Below are 18,039 nucleotides of genomic sequence, written 5' to 3'. Positions count from 1 at the left end.
AAAACAGAGCCACAAAGATGATTAAGGGACTGGAGCATCTCTCCTATGAGGAAAGGCTGAGAGAGCTGGGACTGTTTAGCCCAGAGAAGAGAAGGCTCAGGGGGGTTCTCATCAATGCAGAGACTGTTTTGACTGTCTAGAGCTTGACAATGATGGTGAAAGGGTTCAGTGTTTATGGGTAAGAATCAGGGGAAAGACCAACAAGGAAGATATCATGGTCTTTTAAAGACCACCCAACCAGGATAAAGAGGCAGATGAAATATTCTATAAGCAGCTGGGAGAAGTCTCATGATTTCTAACCCTTGTTCTTGTGGGGGACTTCAACTTACCAGTTGTCTGCTGGAAATACAATACAGTGGAGAGGAAGCAGTCTAGGAGGTTCCTGGAGTGTGTGGAAGTATCTTCCGGACACAGCTGGTGAGTGAGCCAAATAGGGAAGGTGCCCTGCTAGACCTGTTGTTTGTGAACAGAGAAGGACTTGTGGGTGATGTGTTGGTTGGAGGCTGTCTTGGGCATAGCGATCACAAAATGACAGAGTTTTCGATTCTTGGAGAAGTAAGGAGGGGGGTCAGATGAACTTCCACCTTGGACTTCCGGAGGGCCAACTTTAGCCTGTTTAGAGGTCTGGTTGACAGAGTCCCTTGGGTCAAAGTCCTGAAGGACAAAGGAGTCCAGGAAGGCCCAGCATTCTTCAAGAAGGAAATCTTAAAGGTGCAGGAGCAGGCTGTGCCCATGTGCCAAAAGACGAGCTGGCAGGGAAGTAGACTGGCCTGGCTGAATAGAGAACTTTGGCTGGAACTCAGGAAAAAAAAAGAGAGTCTATGACCATTGGAAGAATGGGCAGGCAACGCAGGAGGACTACAAACATGTTGTGAGGTTATGCAGGGGAAAAAATTAGAAGGGTCAAAGTCCAACTAGAACTTCAACTGGCTACTAATGTAAAAGACATTTTAAAATGTTTAGAAATACAGTAGGAACAAAAGGAGGGCTAAGGAGAATCTCCATCCTTCATTGGATGCAGGGGCGAAACATAGTGACAAAGGATGAGGAAAAGGCTGAGGTACTTAATGCTTTCTTTGCCTCAGTCTTTAATACTAAGACCAGTTCTTCTTGGGGCACCCAGCCTCCTGAGCTGGAAAACAGAGATGAGGAGTAGAATGAAGACCCCATAACCAAAAGGGAAATGGTTAGCGACTTGCTACACCACTTCTTAGGCACAGGCAAGTCTGTTATGGGGCCAGATGGGATCCACCTGAGGGTACTGAGGGAGCTGGCAGAATTACTCACCAAGCCAATTTCAATCATTTATTAGCAGTCCTGGCTAACCGGGGAGGTCAAGAAGACTGAAGGTTACCCAGTGTGATGCCCATCTACAAGAAGGGCTGGAAGGAGGATTTGGGAAACTACAGGCTTATCACCTTGGTGCTGGGGAAAGTTATGAAACAGATCATCTTGAACGGCATCATGTGGCATGTGCAGGACAACCAGGGGATCAGGCCCAGCCAGCATGGGTTTATGAAAGGCCTGTTCTGCTTGACGACTTGATCTCCTTCTATGACAAGGTGACTTGCCTAGTGGATGAGGGAAAGGCTGTGGATGTTTTCTACCTAGACTTTAGTAAAGCCTTTGACACATTTTCCCACAGCATTCTTCTGGAGAAATTGGCTGCTCGTGGCTTGGAGGGGTGTACTCTTCACTGGGTAAAAAGCTGTCTGGATGGCCAGGCCCAAAGAGTGGTGGTGAATGGAGTTACGTCCAGCTGGTGGCTGGTCACAAGTGGTGTTCCACAGGGCTCAGTATTGGGGACAGTCCTTTTAAATATCTTTATCATTGATCTGGATGAGGGGATCAAGTGCACCCTCAGTAAGTTTGCAGATGACACCAAGTTGGGGGGGAGTGTTGATCTGCTTGAGGGTAGGGATCTGGACAGGCTGAATCGATGGGCTGAGGCCAATTGTATGAGGTTCAACAAGGAGAAGTGCCAGGTCCTGCACTTGGGTTACAACAACCCCATGCAACACTGCAGGCTTGGGAAAGAGTGGTTGAAAGCTGCCTGGAAGAAAAGAACCTGGGGGTGCTGGTTGACAGCTGGATAAATATGATCCAGCAGTGCACCCAGGTGGCCAATAGCATCCTGGCTTGTATCTGAAACAGTGTGGCCAGCAGGACTAGGGAAGTGATTGTCTGTCCCCCTGTATTCAGCACTGCTGAGGCTGCACCTTGAATACTGGGTTCAGTTTTGGGCCCCTCACTACAAGACAGACATTGAGGTGCTGGAGCGTATCCAGAGAAGGGCAATGAAACTGGTGAAGGGTCTAGAGAACAAGTCTTATGAGGAGTGGCTGAGGGAACTGGGGTTGTTTAGTCTGGAAAGGAGGACACTCAGGAGGGACCTTATCACTCTCTAGAACTACCTGAAAGGAGGTTGTAGGCAGGTGGGGGTAGGTCTTTTCTCCCAGATAACAAGCAATCAGACAAGCAGAAACAGTGTCAAGTAGCACCAGGGGAGGTTTAGATTGGATATTAGGAAAAATGTCTTCACTGAAAGGGTGGTCAAGCATTGGAACAGGCTGCCCAGGGAGGTGGTGGAATCACCATCCCTGGAGGTGTTTAAAAAACTTGTAGATGCAGTGGTTAGGGACATGGTTTAGTGGTGGACTTGGTAGTCCTGGGTTAATGGTTGGTCTTGATGCTCTCAGAGGTCTTTTCCAACCTAAATGGTTCTATGATTCTAATGTATATGAATACCTGAAGGGAGGGTGCAAAGAGGATGGAGTCAGGCGTTTTTCAGTTTTGCCCAGTAACAGGACAAGAGGCAATGGGCACAAACAGAAACACAGGAGGTTCCATCTGAACATCAGGAAACAGTTTTTTACTGTGAGGGTGACCGAGCACTGGAACAGGTTGCCCAGGGAAGTTGTAAAGTCTCCCTCCTTGGAGATATTAAAAAATCATCTGTACATGGTCCTGGACAACTGGCTCTATGTGGCCCTGCTTGAGCTGGGAGGTTGGACAAGATGACCACCAAAGGTCTCTTCCAACCTCAGCCATTCTGTGATCCTGTTCATCCAGAGAGGAGAGCAGCAGAAGGCCATTGGTGCTCTTTGTGTTCATGTGAGTGCTATGTGTGTGTTTGTCTGTGATCTGTGTTGCCAGCCATGTATATATGTTATTTATATGTCATCTGTGTGTGTGTGTGACTACCGGGAATATATCTTCAGCTTTGCTAATGGTTGGACCTAGGGGGCATGGAGCTGCAGTAGCCTCACCTCTGTCAGACTGCTGGACCTGGCTTGATATTTCTCCACTAACAGTTTGCAATTGAATAGTCTCTTTTAGTTGATCTCAAATGGCTTTAAAAAGAATAACAAATCCTTATAATATATCAGCAAAGTGTGAAGTTATTATTCATTACAAAAATTTGTAACAAATACAGATCTAAAGTTATTTGTCTAAAGTCACTGCTTCATAAGAGAACAGGAATGGAAAACCAAAACCCCGAAGTTCAGCCTATGTGAGGGCCTGTGAACTACAGTCCCTCACAGCATAGTCTGTCTCCATACAAGAAGCCTTTTTATTATACAAGACTACACAAACATTGCCTAGTCAAAGTTCATCCTAAGAATTTGCAATGATCACTGGAGTCTGTTTCAGCAGCTCTCAGGATCAGCCCTTTAGTTATGAAATCTTTTCCAAATGTTCAAAAAATTAAAGGTACATTCAGACCTTGGTCAGAGCCATAAACAAGATGTTTCACTTAATAAATGTTAACCCCCAAAAAGATGTTTTCATTTTCTAGAATTAACAAATTTGTTAATGATATTTGCATATATAGTTCATAACTTTTTCACTTATGACCTCTTCATTTGGAAAGGATGAATGTTGACACAAAACAACAATAATTGCCTACTAACCTTTGCCAGGTCCACCAAAGTGTTGGCTTGATCATTCAGTTTCCTTTGTTCCATTTTTACACTTCTTAATCTAAAAAGTGGAATTTTAAGTCAGATTTTTGTGTGTGCATGTGTGTACCTGTGCGGTCATCTTAAAACTTCTAAAAAAGCATGCATAAAACTTACAAGAACAGATAACTGCATGGACAATGCCTCAAGAGCTTTGTATAAAGTCAGAATTGGTCATGTGTCTGTCTGGTACAATAAGAAGCATGCCTCTTCAACATTGCAAAAGAAAAAGAGCAAGGAAATATCATGTCCTTAAGAGTACTGTTTGCCATGGGTAAAATTGCAGGAGATAACAGGGAGATAAAAATTTATCCAGACTATATGAAAGAAAGCCAAAACATTTCTCAAAAGCCTTAGTATCATTACAAGTAGATATAGGAAGAAACAGAACAAATGCTTTTTTGTCATTAATGTTGTAGCAATCAAGAATCTTCCCATGCCTACATGACTAGATACAGGTATTAGCCCTGTTCTGTCAGAAATGGATTGGATTAGCAGGTGTTTTAACTTGATGGAATTACAGTGATAAGTGAGTTTCTTATTACTTTAAACAGAACTTCCATCTGACCAGCAGCTAAATAACCAACATACTTGCCAATACATTTAATTTTCTTACTGCTCTGAATATTTGTGAATTTAGGCATACCTTTCCCAATGCACTTTTTAAACTAGACTGCTGTAAAAATTATGAAAGAATCAAGGGTATATTTTCTCTTTAATGCTTAGCTAACTGCATTATTATTAAGTAGTGATGCACATACTCTGAAAGATATGTAATTGAACTTTCCTATGTGTTCCCTGAATCAAACTCCATGTTTTTCAGATTAACTACTAAAGGAGTGGTTTTTAGATGTGATTTTAAAAAATAAGCAATTTATCTCTTAAGTATAAGTGGTTTTTAAAAATGCTTCCTAAGGTAGAATTATTTGGACTTTCAATGATTTTTCTGGTGGATATTCTAAGTAAGAAATAGCATTTTTCAAAACCAACAAATCAAATCATAAAAACATGTCATAGATGCCATGCAGTCTACTAGTAGCTCAACAGGCAATCAAGCCATCCGTTTGGTTAACTCTCAAATGAAAATAAGGTTGGTAGCATTTTGTGGCACATAGGTTGCTAACACATACTCTGCCTAGTTCTCATTTATCATCTTAGCTATATATATAACTTATAAAGAAAACATGACTGCACAAAAGCATATAAAATTGTTCTTGTAAAGCAAAAACTAAAACTCTTGCAATGGCACAAAAGAACTCCATGCCACTGCCAGCCTATATAGTACATTCACAGTAGTTGCAAAGGAGATATTCTTTTTCAGTTCAAGGCTTTGTATGCGTCAAAGTGCTCCAATCAAACCCTAATGTGAAAAATTGTTTTGCCTTCTCTAAATTTTTTGTCCTGGTTTCAGCTGGGATAGAGTTAATTTTCTTCTTAGTAGCTGGTGCAGTGATGTGTTTTGGATTTAGTATGAGAATGTTGATAACACACTGATGTTTTTAGTTGCTAAGTAATGTTTATACTAAGTCAAGGACTTTTCAGTTTCTTGGGCCCTACAAGCAAGAAGGCTGAAGGGGCACAAGAAACTGGGAGGGGACGCAGACAGGACAACAAAGCTAGGGCAATAAAGCCGGTCTGGAGCATGAGTCATATGAGGAGTGGCTGAAGGAATGGGGGTTATTTAGTTTGGAGAAAAGAAGTCTCATTAAGAACTTTGTTTCTCTCTACAAGTACCTGAAAGGAGGCTGTAAGGCAGATGGGGGTAGGTCTCTTCTCCCAGATAACAAGCAATCAGTCAAGTGGAAACAGTGTCAAGTAGCACCAGGGGAGGTTTAGATTGGATATTAGGCAAAATGTCTTCACTGAAAGGGTGGTCAAGCATTGGAACAGGCTGCCCAGGGAGGTGGTGGAATCACCATCCCTGGAGGTGTTTAAAAAACTTGTAGATGCAGTGGTTAGGGACATGGTTTAGTGGTGGACTTGTCAGTGTTAGGTTAACTGTTGGACTTGATCTTAAAGGTCTTTTCCAATCTAAATGATTCTACGATTCGATGACAGCTGACCTGAACTAACCAAAGGGATATTCCATATCATAGAATATCATGCTCAGTATATAAACTGGGGGGAGTTGGCCAGGGCCTGCTGATCACTTCTTGGGGACTGGCTGGGCATTGGTCAGCAGGTGGTGAGCAATTGTACTGTGCATCACTTGGGTTTTTTTCCCCTTCCCTTTGGATTTTATCCCTCTCCCCTTCCCTATTATTATTGTTGTTGTTATTATTGTTGTTGTTGTTATTATTATTATTATTATTATTATTATATTGTTCTTATCTGAACCCTTGAGTTTTACCTTTTTCCTGATTCTCCTCCCCATCCCTCGGGGGGGGGGGGGGGTGGCGGCGGGAGTGTGCGGGCAGCTGTGTGGTACTTAGTTGCTGGCTGGGGTTTAAACCACGACAGTCCTTTTTGTTGCCCAGTGTGGGGCCTGAAGGGTTGAGATAAAGACAGCTCTCACTAGAGTGTGTTAGAACAAAATTGATATAAATATTCATTATATTGGTTTAATAATCGCTGGCCACAATGTTGTTTTCTTTGCTGTCAAAGTTGCTGCCCATGATGTCAGGGTTGCGTTACGTACTTTACTTGCAGTATGTGTTCCCTGTGGTGCTGTTTATGGTCCGTGGGGCCAGGGTTAAAGTTATCATTGTGTTGTACTTTATAGTGCTTGCTTATGATATGACAGACTCGCTGGTTGTAAAACTAATCTGGTCTGTGTACTCAGCATTGCCATTGCCCCTGTTCTTCGAACGCCCTCTGGCAGGGATTACAGATAATTGTGCTTCTGGTTTTTCCTTTTTGGAGAGTCAGTCATGCAGTCTATCTCATTACACCTTCTCCTTCTCCTCTAGGCCAATTACAGAAGCATTTAAGGCTTTTGAAAAATTTTGAGTATCCTTGGGATGCTGAGACCAGCATATTAGTGGCCCTGGTTCTATTGCTGGGAATGCTGAATGTGGTTCAAACCTTGTTGAGGATTAAGCGACTAGCTGCAGCTATTCCAATGGCCATGACAAACACTGCAGCTACTCAAACCCCAGCAATAGGCATTGCGGCTATTCCAACCACTGTGACAAGCACTGTAGCTACTCAAACCCCAATGACAGGTACTGCAGCTACTCCAACCACTGCAACAAGCATCGTGGCTACTCAAACCATTGCAACAGGCACTGCCGCTACTCAGACTTTGGTGATAAGTACTGCGGGTACCCAAACTCCAGTGACAAGCGCTGTAGCTATTCAAATCTTGGTGACTGTGGCTACTCAAAATCTGACAAGTGGCACTACAACTACTCCAACCCCTGTGATGAGTGATGCAGAGGACTAACCCATGCCAGTATCAGTCACTCCTATACAGAAGAAGAAACGGACACGGAAAACAGCTCGTTTAGTAAAGAAGGTTGAAGCAGGGCCATAACAGGAACAGGAGGAAGAGGCTGAGTAAGAGGTAATGACTTGATCCCTATTCCTGAATGAGCTGTGGGATATGCAAAAAGATTTTAGCCGTCATCCTGGTGAGTACATTATCACCTGGTTGCTTTGATGTTGGGATAATGGGGGTGATAGCTTGGAATTAGAGGGTAGGGAAGCCAAGCAGCTGTGATTGATTTCTAGAGAAGGGGACATTGACAAGGCAATTGGAAGAGATGCAACATATAGATGGGTTCGTGATCGAGGGGTGGACTTGACCATGGAAACTATTGCACAGGTCATCCATTAATGTGAAACATGCACTGCAATTAAGCAAGCCAAATGGTTAAAGCCTCTGTGGTATGGAGGACAATGGCTGAAATATAAATATGGTGAGGCTTGGCAGATTGACTGTATCACACTCCCACAGACTTGCCAAGGCAAGTGCCATGTGCTTACAATGGTGGAAGCAACCACTGGATGGCTGGAAACATATCCTGTGCCACTGCCTGGTACACTCTCCTGGGCCTTGAAAAACAAGTTTTATGGTGATGTGGCACTGCAGAAAAAATTGAATCAGACAACAGGACTCATTTCTGAAACAATTTCATAGACACTTGGGCCAAAGACCATGGCATTGAGTGGGTATATCACATCCCCTGTCATGCACCAGCCTCTAGGAAAATCGAATGATACAATGGACTGTTAAAGACTACACTGAAAGCAATGGGTGGTGGGACCTTCAAATACTGGGATACACACTTAGCAAAAGCCATCTGGTTAGTCAACACTAGAGGATCTGACATCTGAGCTGGTCCTACCCAATCAAAGCTTTTATGTATTGTAGAAGGGGATAAAGTTCCTGTAATGCACATAAAAAATATGTTAGGGAAAATGGTCTGCGTCATTCCTGCCTCAGGCAAAGGCAAACCCATCCATGGGATTGCTTTTGCTGAAGGGCCTGGGTGCACTTGGTGGGTAATGAGGGAGGATGGGGAAGTTCAAATCCCTCAAGGGAATTTGATTCTGGGCAAAAATAGCCAATTAATTAAATTGTGTGATGTTAATTGCTATACAACACTGTATATTATCACTTCTGTATGCCCTTCATTGCACTGGGCACCTTGCAGCACCAGTCTGCCATTCTGGATTTGGAGTTCTGAACCTGACTTCCGATCACCACATTAATGAAGAATGAACTTTAATGAAACTGAATCAGTGCGGCAGTGATAGAATCAGAACTGGCTTCAACATGGACCAATCCAACACCTCGCACCATCTTTCCTGACTTGAAAGACTTATGATGGATGGAGCCCGACATCATGGACTAAATGAACTCAATGGATTTTTAGAGGGATGGTCCATAGACTAAGGGAATGATATCTGTGTGTTTATAGTAAAAGACAAGAAAGGTGACTGTGTATTGGAAAATGTGGCCTGATGTGAATGGTATGGAATAAGGGGTGAATACTGTCCTGGGTTCAGCTGGGATAGAGTTAATTTTCTTCTCTAGTAGCTGGTGCAGTGCTGTGGTTTTTATTTGGTGTGAGAACAACATTGATAACACACTGATGTTTTTAGGTGTTGCTAGGTAATGTTTATACTAAGTCAAGGACTTTTCAGTTTCTTGGGCCCTGCCAGCAAGAATGCTGGAGGGGCACAAGAAATTGGGAGGGGACACAGCTAGGATAGCTGGCCTGAACTAGCCAAAGGGATATTCCATATCATAGAATATCATGCTCAGTATGTAAACTGGGGGGAGTTGGCTGGGGCCTGTCAATTGTTGTTTGGGACTGGCTGGGCATCGTTCAGCGGGTGGTGAGCAATTGTATTGTGCATTTTTTGGGTGTTTTTCCCTTCCCTTTGGATTTTATTCCTCTCCCCTTCCCTATTATTATTATTATTATTGTTGTTGTTGTCGTTGTTATTGTAGTTATTAGTAGTAGTAGAAGTATTGATATAATTTTATTTTATTTGAATTATTAAATTTTTCTTATCTCAACCCTTGAGTTTTACCTTTTTCCTGATTCTCCTCTCCATCGCATCCGGGTGGGGCGGGGAGTGAGTGAGCAGCTGCATGGCACTTGGTTGCTAGCTGGGGTTTAAACCATGACAGTTTTGAATATGGGGGATGAAATTCTGACCCTATTTAAATTAATGACAAAACTTCCAATGCCTTTAGTTGGATTGTTACAGATTTGCTAATAAGTTAAGATTGATTGACTTTATTGGATTGATTATTTGATTTTATAAAATCATTTTATAAAATAGAAATATAGAAGGATAAGAAATATATTTTAATGAAACTTATAGTTATATAGTAAAAGCTGCTATGAGATCCTCTGTACATCCCGTACCAAGGCCAGAAGAATGGGCTAGAATCATTGTTAAAACTTAGGTAATAAATTTAGGGTTTGAAAGGTTTCTTTGTATTTGACTAGTCTTCTGTATGTAGAAAGTGTATTGAAATGTCAGAATATAAGATTAATGGAAACTGGGGAGAGTCGACTGGAACAGCTTGTGGTTACCTGCCAAGAAACCCTGAACTTTAGTAAAAGGCAATTCTGGCAGGGGGAGATCGCGACCACCGACTCATATACCACCTACCCAAATTGTACCCCAGACCCATTTCTAGACCTTTCTAAGCTCTACTGCGCAGAATCGGATATAGGAGGAGAATATGTTAATGATTTACGGGAAATATCATGGTTATGCATGAATACTTAATGAATATGTATGAATAAGTTCTATATATGGTGTCTGATTTTGAAACTTGGTGTGCGTTGATCGTGAGAAGACTCACTCGCACCCGGCCGTTAATAAAGAAGTGTCTGCTTATCTACATCACGTTGGTGTCAATAAGTTCTTCATTCCGAGATTTCGGTAACAGGATCAGGATTATTCCCTTAAACTCCTGGAAGCCAACCAATCTGTTCATCTCAAATATCTTGATGTTTTCAAAACTGGTATAAATTATTTTAACCTGGATGCAGAATTGCTGGGAAAGAGTCCTGTTCAGGGATATTTATTTTTCCAAACTAAACTGGGGGAAATGGATACAAATTACCACTTAAATTCTGAGCAGATGAAGACTGTTAAGTTCAACAATGTATCAATTTGGGGTTTTTTTTACAATTTTTTTAAATAAAAGCCTTTGGGGAGATACTCCAAAATCAGAAGTTTGTGTCAGATATTTAGTTACCATACATTTGCCTTTCACATCTAGGCTAACCTCCATGAAAAAGAATGCTGTGAAGTAATTTTCTTAATATGTGGGAATAACTCTGTTAAGGTAGAAATGAATTGTTCATATAAAATTGAAATTCCAGCAGCTTGTTACTGGAATGTCATACATTCTTCTTCCCCTGGAGGCTTACTTCAGAGCACAATGTAAATGCAGTTTATAGAAATAATGCTTTCAGAGGCTGCAAGCGGCAGGTATTCTAAAGCAAATATTATGGAGGAGCCTCCAAAGTAATGAGTTTTATCATTTCTGTCCCAGAACAAAATATTTACTCAGATATAAGCATGTAATGATTTGACTAGAGAATGATAATCCTAGTGTTTTGGTGAGTACTCTCTCAAACAATTTGTAGAATATGTAGAATTTTTCTGCTTTTCTTAATATTTTTTCTGAAACATCTATTTTCCAGTTAGTATGCCAAATTTTAAAATTTTGAGCAATCCATTTTTATTGTAGAAATAAAAAAAAGTACCAGCTGACATCAATGTGATAATACCTAATGGTAACCAATCCAAAACCTGGCACAGACTGGAAAACATATATCTCTAGGTAATGGTAAATTTTTAGCTGCAGCAGCCAGATTAAAATAAAAATGGCAGACTTTTGTTCTTAAATACATTACAAAGAAATATGAAACATTTGATTTTATGAACTTCACTTATCATGGCACAAGATCATGATTCTGGATTGTGTTTCCATGGCAGCAATCAGACCATTGAAGTTAACAACGACTATTTTTTGCATGCAGACAGAGGTAAATTTGGCAAATTTAGGAAGGAACAGCTCATACAACTTACTTCCGAGCTCTATTTTCATTTTGTTGAAAGAAAAAGACAAAACAGAAGAAGACAAACTGTAAAATATACTAAAACAACTGAATGAGCACAGTGGGCTCTGTTCAGCAGGTGAAAAGTTCTATGGAGTTGCTATTGCTTCCAGTCAGTAGCGACCACATTTAGAATCTAATTCTCTCATGTTCATGATGAGGGAAATCATGGTACCTTCAAACCTTCCCATTAATTTTCCCCTTCAGATTTTCTTCTTTATACAATATATAAAATGTCTTCTAATATTATTGTTTAGAGTACTGATTTCACCTTCGTCTTATTAAATATGCATGAAGAAGAAAGAAAAGACTGAGACCAGCTGAAGGTAGCAGTCACAGACTATTTTTTAGACCTTTTAGGGATGTGATTGTGTCTTTGAGACATTACTCTGATTTCTTGTATAAAATTGGCCTTGAAACTTCACACCTTTTATTCCTGTCTCCAGCCCAATGACTGGGAAGGTGAGGGAGGGGAACCAACAAAAAAACTTAAGAATTCAGAAAGATGGAAGAGAGCCATTTGCTACTATGAAGTCCCTTGTTCCCTTGAGAAAAGTTCAAAGATACAAGGGGAGAGAAAACAAATTGTACACAATACTCTTCTGAAGCTGGAAGAAAGAAGACTGTTAGAGCAATGTTTCTATCCATGGCCCATTCCTCAGCATACTGAGAAAATTATCCAATTTTCTTGATTAAATACAACAAGTTTTGGAATGGGAAGCAAAGTGCTAAAGGACAGAGGGAAATGTATTATTAACATAGATGTTTAAAGTTTGGCTGGTACAGCTAGGAAAATATGACTGGTGCCACCTTCTCCACCCCCACCCCCCCACCCCCACCCCCCAATTAATAAATATTTAAGGTAGATGCAGACTATCACTTTACATCTTGTGAAGCTCTTTGGGGGTGAATATCTAAAGCTGCAGATCAAACCTCCTATACTTTTTAATTTAGATCCCTCTTTTCATGCACAAGTGTATGTACATGCACACACACACACACATAAAATAAATAGCAAGGTTAAAATGCTATGGAGTAACCTTTGCAATCAGGGATTCAAGTCCAGCAAAGGACATACAGAACATGCCATCTTCTACCCCACAACCCCTACCACTCTTCTCACCCTCCCAATCCTTTAAGCTAAGCAGGATGACAGAACTGATAAAAAAACCTTTTTATCTACCCAAAAATACCTCAGCTTTTGTGGACTCTACTGTATCAAGTTTTTCTAAAAGAGCACAATAACATTTAACCCTGAAAGTTTGCTAAATATGATAAAGAAATTAAGGTTTGTAGAATGTTTCATGTCTTCAAAGCTTAGCTACTGAGTCCTTACAACATTGCTATGAGACAGAGAACCAATGATATCTTCAATTTACTAACAGGAAATTTGATAACCTAGCCTTCCCTTCCTCTCTTTTATGCAAGATGACACATAGGAATCATTTTCAGGAATGTAGGTGGGTCAGCTGGATGCTGCCCCCAGCTCTCCTCACAGCCTGGGTCACACACATATCCATACTTCAAAATTATCAAAACACCAGTTCAAAATGAACCTTAATCAGTCTACATCTCCCCAGTATGTCACGGAAAACCCATTTCACAGGTCATAGAAAAGGTTGCCATAGGCTGGATAGGCATCTCATATAGAACAGACAAATATCAGCGTGGATCCTGGATATTCCTTATGACGAGTCTGTGGCTGCTAGAGACAAAAGTATTTTTATTTCTCCCAGTGTAGTCCAAGGAAGACTAACTGAATCACTGTACAATTTTATCTGGTTGTGACTTAGAAAACTCCTACAAACACTCTCAACAATTCTGCATTACCCTGTGCTGCACATAACCAGAGTATTTTCTTTTCTAAATAGATACTACAGTAAAACCTTATCTTTGTCTTACTCTGAAAGAAAAAGAAAACTCAAACTCAAGAGCACAATTCTAGGAAGGGAGGAGGTGCATGTGTGAGGGAAGGAGAGTGTGTGCAAGAGAGGAAGAGCATGCAAAGAGGAGGAAGAGCATGTGCAAGAGAAAGAAAAGAAGAGAGGGAAAATGTGTGTGTGTGTGAGAGAGAGAGAGAGAGAGAGCACAAGAGAGCAAGAAAGCAAAAGAGAAAAGACAGAGACAGCGAGACCAATAAAGAATGAGTGATGATGAGGGAAGGGGGAGAGAAGTGGGCAAGAGAGGAAGAAAAAGAGACAGAAAAGAGGGGAGAAGGAGGAACAAAGAGGAAGAGGGAGAGAGAGAACAAGAAATTGAGAGAAGCCAAGAAACAGAACACGAGACAATGTGAAGGAGAGAGCTGTGGGAGGGAAGAGCACGGGGTTTTGTCAGAAAGAAACATAGAGCCAGGGGGAGGGGGAGAGAGAGAGAGAGGGAATTAAACAGAGATAATTAAATGGAGAAAGGGGGGGAGAGAGAGCAAGATGGGGAAGGGGGAGAGAGAATGAAGGGGGGCACATGAGAGATGGAGACAGATAAAAAGGGAGAGAGGGGAAGAAAGAGAGAAAGAAAAAGGAGCAAAAATACAGAACAATAAAGAATGAGAGAGAATGAGAAAGAGAAAAAAAGAGATATTTAGACAGAAAAAACAGAGATGGATAGAGGGGGGGAGAGAGCAAGAGAGAACAAGAAAATAAAAAAGAGAATGAGAATGAGTGAAAGAGCAAAAGGGGAAATGAGAGAGAAATAGGAAGAGATACAGCAAGGGAATGAGAGAGAACAAGAGGCAGAATGAGAACAAGAAAGAGAGAATAAGAAAAGATAACGAGAGGGGAGGAGAGAGAGAGTGATTGGACAGGGAGAATGAAGTAAAATTGTACTTACTGATGAATAGCTTGCAAGAATTTTCGTTGATGCTTCCTTACTTTCGCATGGTCTATCTTTTTAACCAGCTTTGTACTTTTATAAATTAACCATGTTTCCCTGAGTACATTGGCTGCTGCATTTTTCACCTGTTTTGTAAAAGAAAAACACCAGGCTGACAAAAATAGTAATATGTTCTTTTTTATCTTTTCTAATTTAACGTCTTTCTAAAGCACTTAAGACTGCCTAACTGTGGTAAGTGGGTACATGAAGAAGCTGCAGCAGTGAGGTCAGAAAGCTGTTATCAGACCAAAGGGATTGCTGAGCAATTTCCATGTTGTTTATAAAAGTGATATTGGGACAAGCTCTCTTTGCATCTGGAAATTACTTCTCCCTTTTGAAAAGAGTTAGGACCACTTGTTGTTTATGACAATATAAATTACAGTGAAGGATTATTAATTTCTTATCTGTATGGCAATTATCTAGATGCATTTTATAGGACCGTAACATTTCTCTTTCCTGTTGTATCATTATTACCTTTGTTTCTCTTAGCTATTTAACAGTTTTATAAATTTTCAGAGCTCTTAGGTTTTTTGTTTGTTTTGGTTTTTATATTTTTCCTTATTCTGGTTTCTTTCTTATCATTCTTAGAGGAGATGAAAAACCAACTTGTCAATAAATGTACCCAGTATTCTATTTTATGAGTGCTTTGATTTTTTTTAAAATGAGGCTTTCTATAAAATGTTTAACATAAGAATACCTAAAGTTCCTTCCTAGGCCCTCCAATATTCCCAAGAATACTTGAAAGCAATAGACAAGGAATTTCAATGCAATGTTGATTAATGACAGAATTACTAGGCTACTTGCACAGGCAAACAGTTCTTGTTATTGATCTGTATTTTCTCTCCCATCTGGCTATCATGCCAGTCACTGCAGTGTCAGAGGTAACCCAATATATAGGTAAAGACATTTTAGGAATGCTATGCAGTGGCTCTTCCCAGCAGGAGCTCCCAGCCTTGAAACCATAAAAGCAGTGGAGAACTTTGGTCCTGACTTCAGTGGAAGCAGAATCAGTTTTTAGAGACTTCTTTAAGATCTCTAGTCCTTGCATTTCCACAAGATGTGGCTATCTTCAGGCTGTGAGGAAACTTCTCTACTGTGTGTGTAATGGATTTGTGATCTGAAATACATCTCAATATTTGGTTGCTTGTTTTGTTTGCTTTTCATTTCTGTTGAGTTTCATGAGTCTGAAATACCAAAACACCATTTGGATACACTATTGAACTGATATTTAGATTTATATGAAGGAAGGATAGCTGAATAGAATAAACCTTAAAATTATATATATTCTTCTCATATGCTGCATGAAAATTTGTCAGTTTAACATATTAGTCTAGTTTCACAGCTTTTAACTGTTGGTTACATCAATTATCTTCCAGCTGCAAGGGCTCTCTAAAGAATATTCAAATCCTCAAAATCTTCTCAGAACCTGCTGTTACCCTCAACTTCGAAGAGAAGCTCTGGGCATTCAGTTCCTCCACATAGTGCCTTGCAAAAACACACCCATGAAAAAGTTCAATAAGAGAATGAAGTATGACACCATTTAAAACAAATGCAGAAATAAATTTAACATACGTTTTCTTTTCAGTTGTGAATATAAAGTGTGACTTACTCTTTTAGTTAGCTGGGTGTCCATCATGAAATTATGCACATGTTTTTCAGCTTTGGTAAGTTCTAACTTCCTTGCAACCACAGCTACCACTAGTGCAGTGCACCCAGCACCCTGAAAACAATAAAACAAACCCCCAAGATGTTACTATTGCATTTTGTAGGGTTTTTAATAGAAGTTTCTCTTTTGCTGTAGAACTATGGCAGGCATCAGGTGATTGTTCCCTGATAAACATGCTACAGCTATTTCAATTCAGAATAAAATAAGTCAGCAATTGCAGGCTAGTAAACTGCCAAGGCATCAAAATAATTGGTGAGCTGCATTATTTAAAAGTTCAGCTTTTTTTCCTTTGGGGGTTGAAAATCCAAACACATTCCATTTCTAGTGCATAAACAAAGGGGGTGATCAGAACAATTTTAAAACCCAGAATATTAGTAAATAAATACAGAATACCCTGTTCTTAACAATTGTCTAGAGTGTACAGAAATTGCTAAAGAAGAAATAAGAGTACATTAGTGTTTATCACCGAAAAAAGAAAGAATTCTTAGAATGTTCTTTAAGGTCTAAAGATAAAGTTATCATAAATTTAGTATTTAATCACTTTAGTATATGTACAGTACACCAATGGATGGTTGTAGTACAGTTATTGGTTATTATCTATGAAGATAAGACTGCCAATCCCCTGAGAACAGAATGGGGAAGAGAGAGGTATGCTCTACATAATACTGAGTATGGTACATATATTGAATGTATTCCCTGAGCTAATATAGTATATGGGGTAAATAAATTAATGTAAAATTATGCATAGAATGTTGGGGGGTGGGGAATGTGCTTTATGGGTTCCTGTGGTTGAGACAACAGTTTTTCAGGCCATAGACCTTGAAGAAAAGCCAAGCAGGAACTACTATGACTTATTTTGTGCTTTTTTTAGCATTGTGTTTTGTTTTAGGAGGCCTGGCAGTAGCGTCTAATCTGTCTCTGTATTATGGAGTGGTGGGTTTGGTACCAGCGTCTGTTATGGAGTGTGAATGGTTGTTGAGTTTAGGGATTTCTTTTGTATCTTTCATGTTGTTTACGGTTTATTTAGGTGGGATGTTAGTGGTCTTTGTTTATTCTGTGTCTCTGGAAGTTTAGCCTTATCTTGAGGCTTGAGGGGATTGACATGTTATGGGATATGGTGTAGGGTTTGTCTTGGTGCTTTTTGTAGGGATGGCTGTTGGGTGTTTTCAAAGTTTGGGGTGGTTACTGTAGATAGCAGGGGAATGTTTTCTGTTCAGTTGGATTTTAGTAGAGTTCCATTTTTAATTTTTATGGGGCAGGAATATTTTTGATGGCAGGATGGGGGTTGTTACTTTTCTGTGTAAGAACTTATATGTGTGTTGTGTCGTGGAGCAATTCGGGCAGTTGTTTTCTGAGGTTTACAATGACCTTTTCCTATAGTATTTCTGTTTCTCATTAAAAACAGCACACATACACAGCACCATTTCTTCAAAACTTAGATGGAGAAAGTTGCAAGTTTCTGGTTTATGCTATGTATGTATGTGTGTATACTCATGTACATGCACAGACATGCATGTTCATAACAGGCCAAAGCAAGCAGGTGCTAGTTCCTTTGAAATGACAGCATCACATATTTAATTTTTTTTAAGGAAAAGGAGAAGAAGCTAAAATTAATCAGGTAACCAGAAACAGCATATATTGCACACAGCTCCAGCTATCATTTAGTATGACACCATTACTAAAATTCTGCTGCTTTAGTATTTTTTTTAAACCAAGTGTATTGGGTCTGGATGAGCCCCATAGCAGCCCTCATAGTGCTGTGCTTGTATTGGTAGCTAGAAAAGTGGTGATAACACATCAGTGCTTTGGCTACTGCTGAGCAGTGCTCACACAGCATCAAGGCTGTCTCTCCAACATTCCCCCGCCCTCTCACTAGTAAGCTTGGGTGTGGGCAAGAGGTCAGGAGGGGACATAAACAGAACAGCTGACCCAAACTGACCAACGGGATATACCATACCATATGATGCCTGCTCAGATATAAAAGCTAAGAGAAAGGAGGAGGAAG

At 40.3% G+C, this 18,039-nt stretch overlaps 1 protein-coding gene across 2 annotated transcripts in view; it reads right to left on the bottom strand.

Moving 5' to 3' along the window:
- The window catches only part of LOC119140660 (small conductance calcium-activated potassium channel protein 2-like), a 115,883-nt gene that overhangs the window by 11,925 nt on the left and 85,919 nt on the right, over nucleotides 1-18,039 (bottom strand). For both annotated transcript variants that reach the window (XM_037372174.1, XM_037372175.1), the window contains 3 exons: nucleotides 15,978-16,088; nucleotides 14,327-14,454; nucleotides 3,915-3,984 (listed from right to left, as the gene is read on the bottom strand). In XM_037372174.1, coding sequence (XP_037228071.1) covers nucleotides 3,915-3,984; nucleotides 14,327-14,454; nucleotides 15,978-16,088 — 309 coding nt within the window. The remainder of the gene's footprint in view (nucleotides 1-3,914; nucleotides 3,985-14,326; nucleotides 14,455-15,977; nucleotides 16,089-18,039) is intronic.

Source organism: Falco rusticolus, chromosome W (genome assembly GCF_015220075.1).
Source record: "Falco rusticolus isolate bFalRus1 chromosome W, bFalRus1.pri, whole genome shotgun sequence".
Lineage (NCBI taxonomy): Eukaryota > Metazoa > Chordata > Aves > Falconiformes > Falconidae > Falco > Falco rusticolus.
This window is presented reverse-complemented; position numbering and strand designations above follow the sequence as displayed.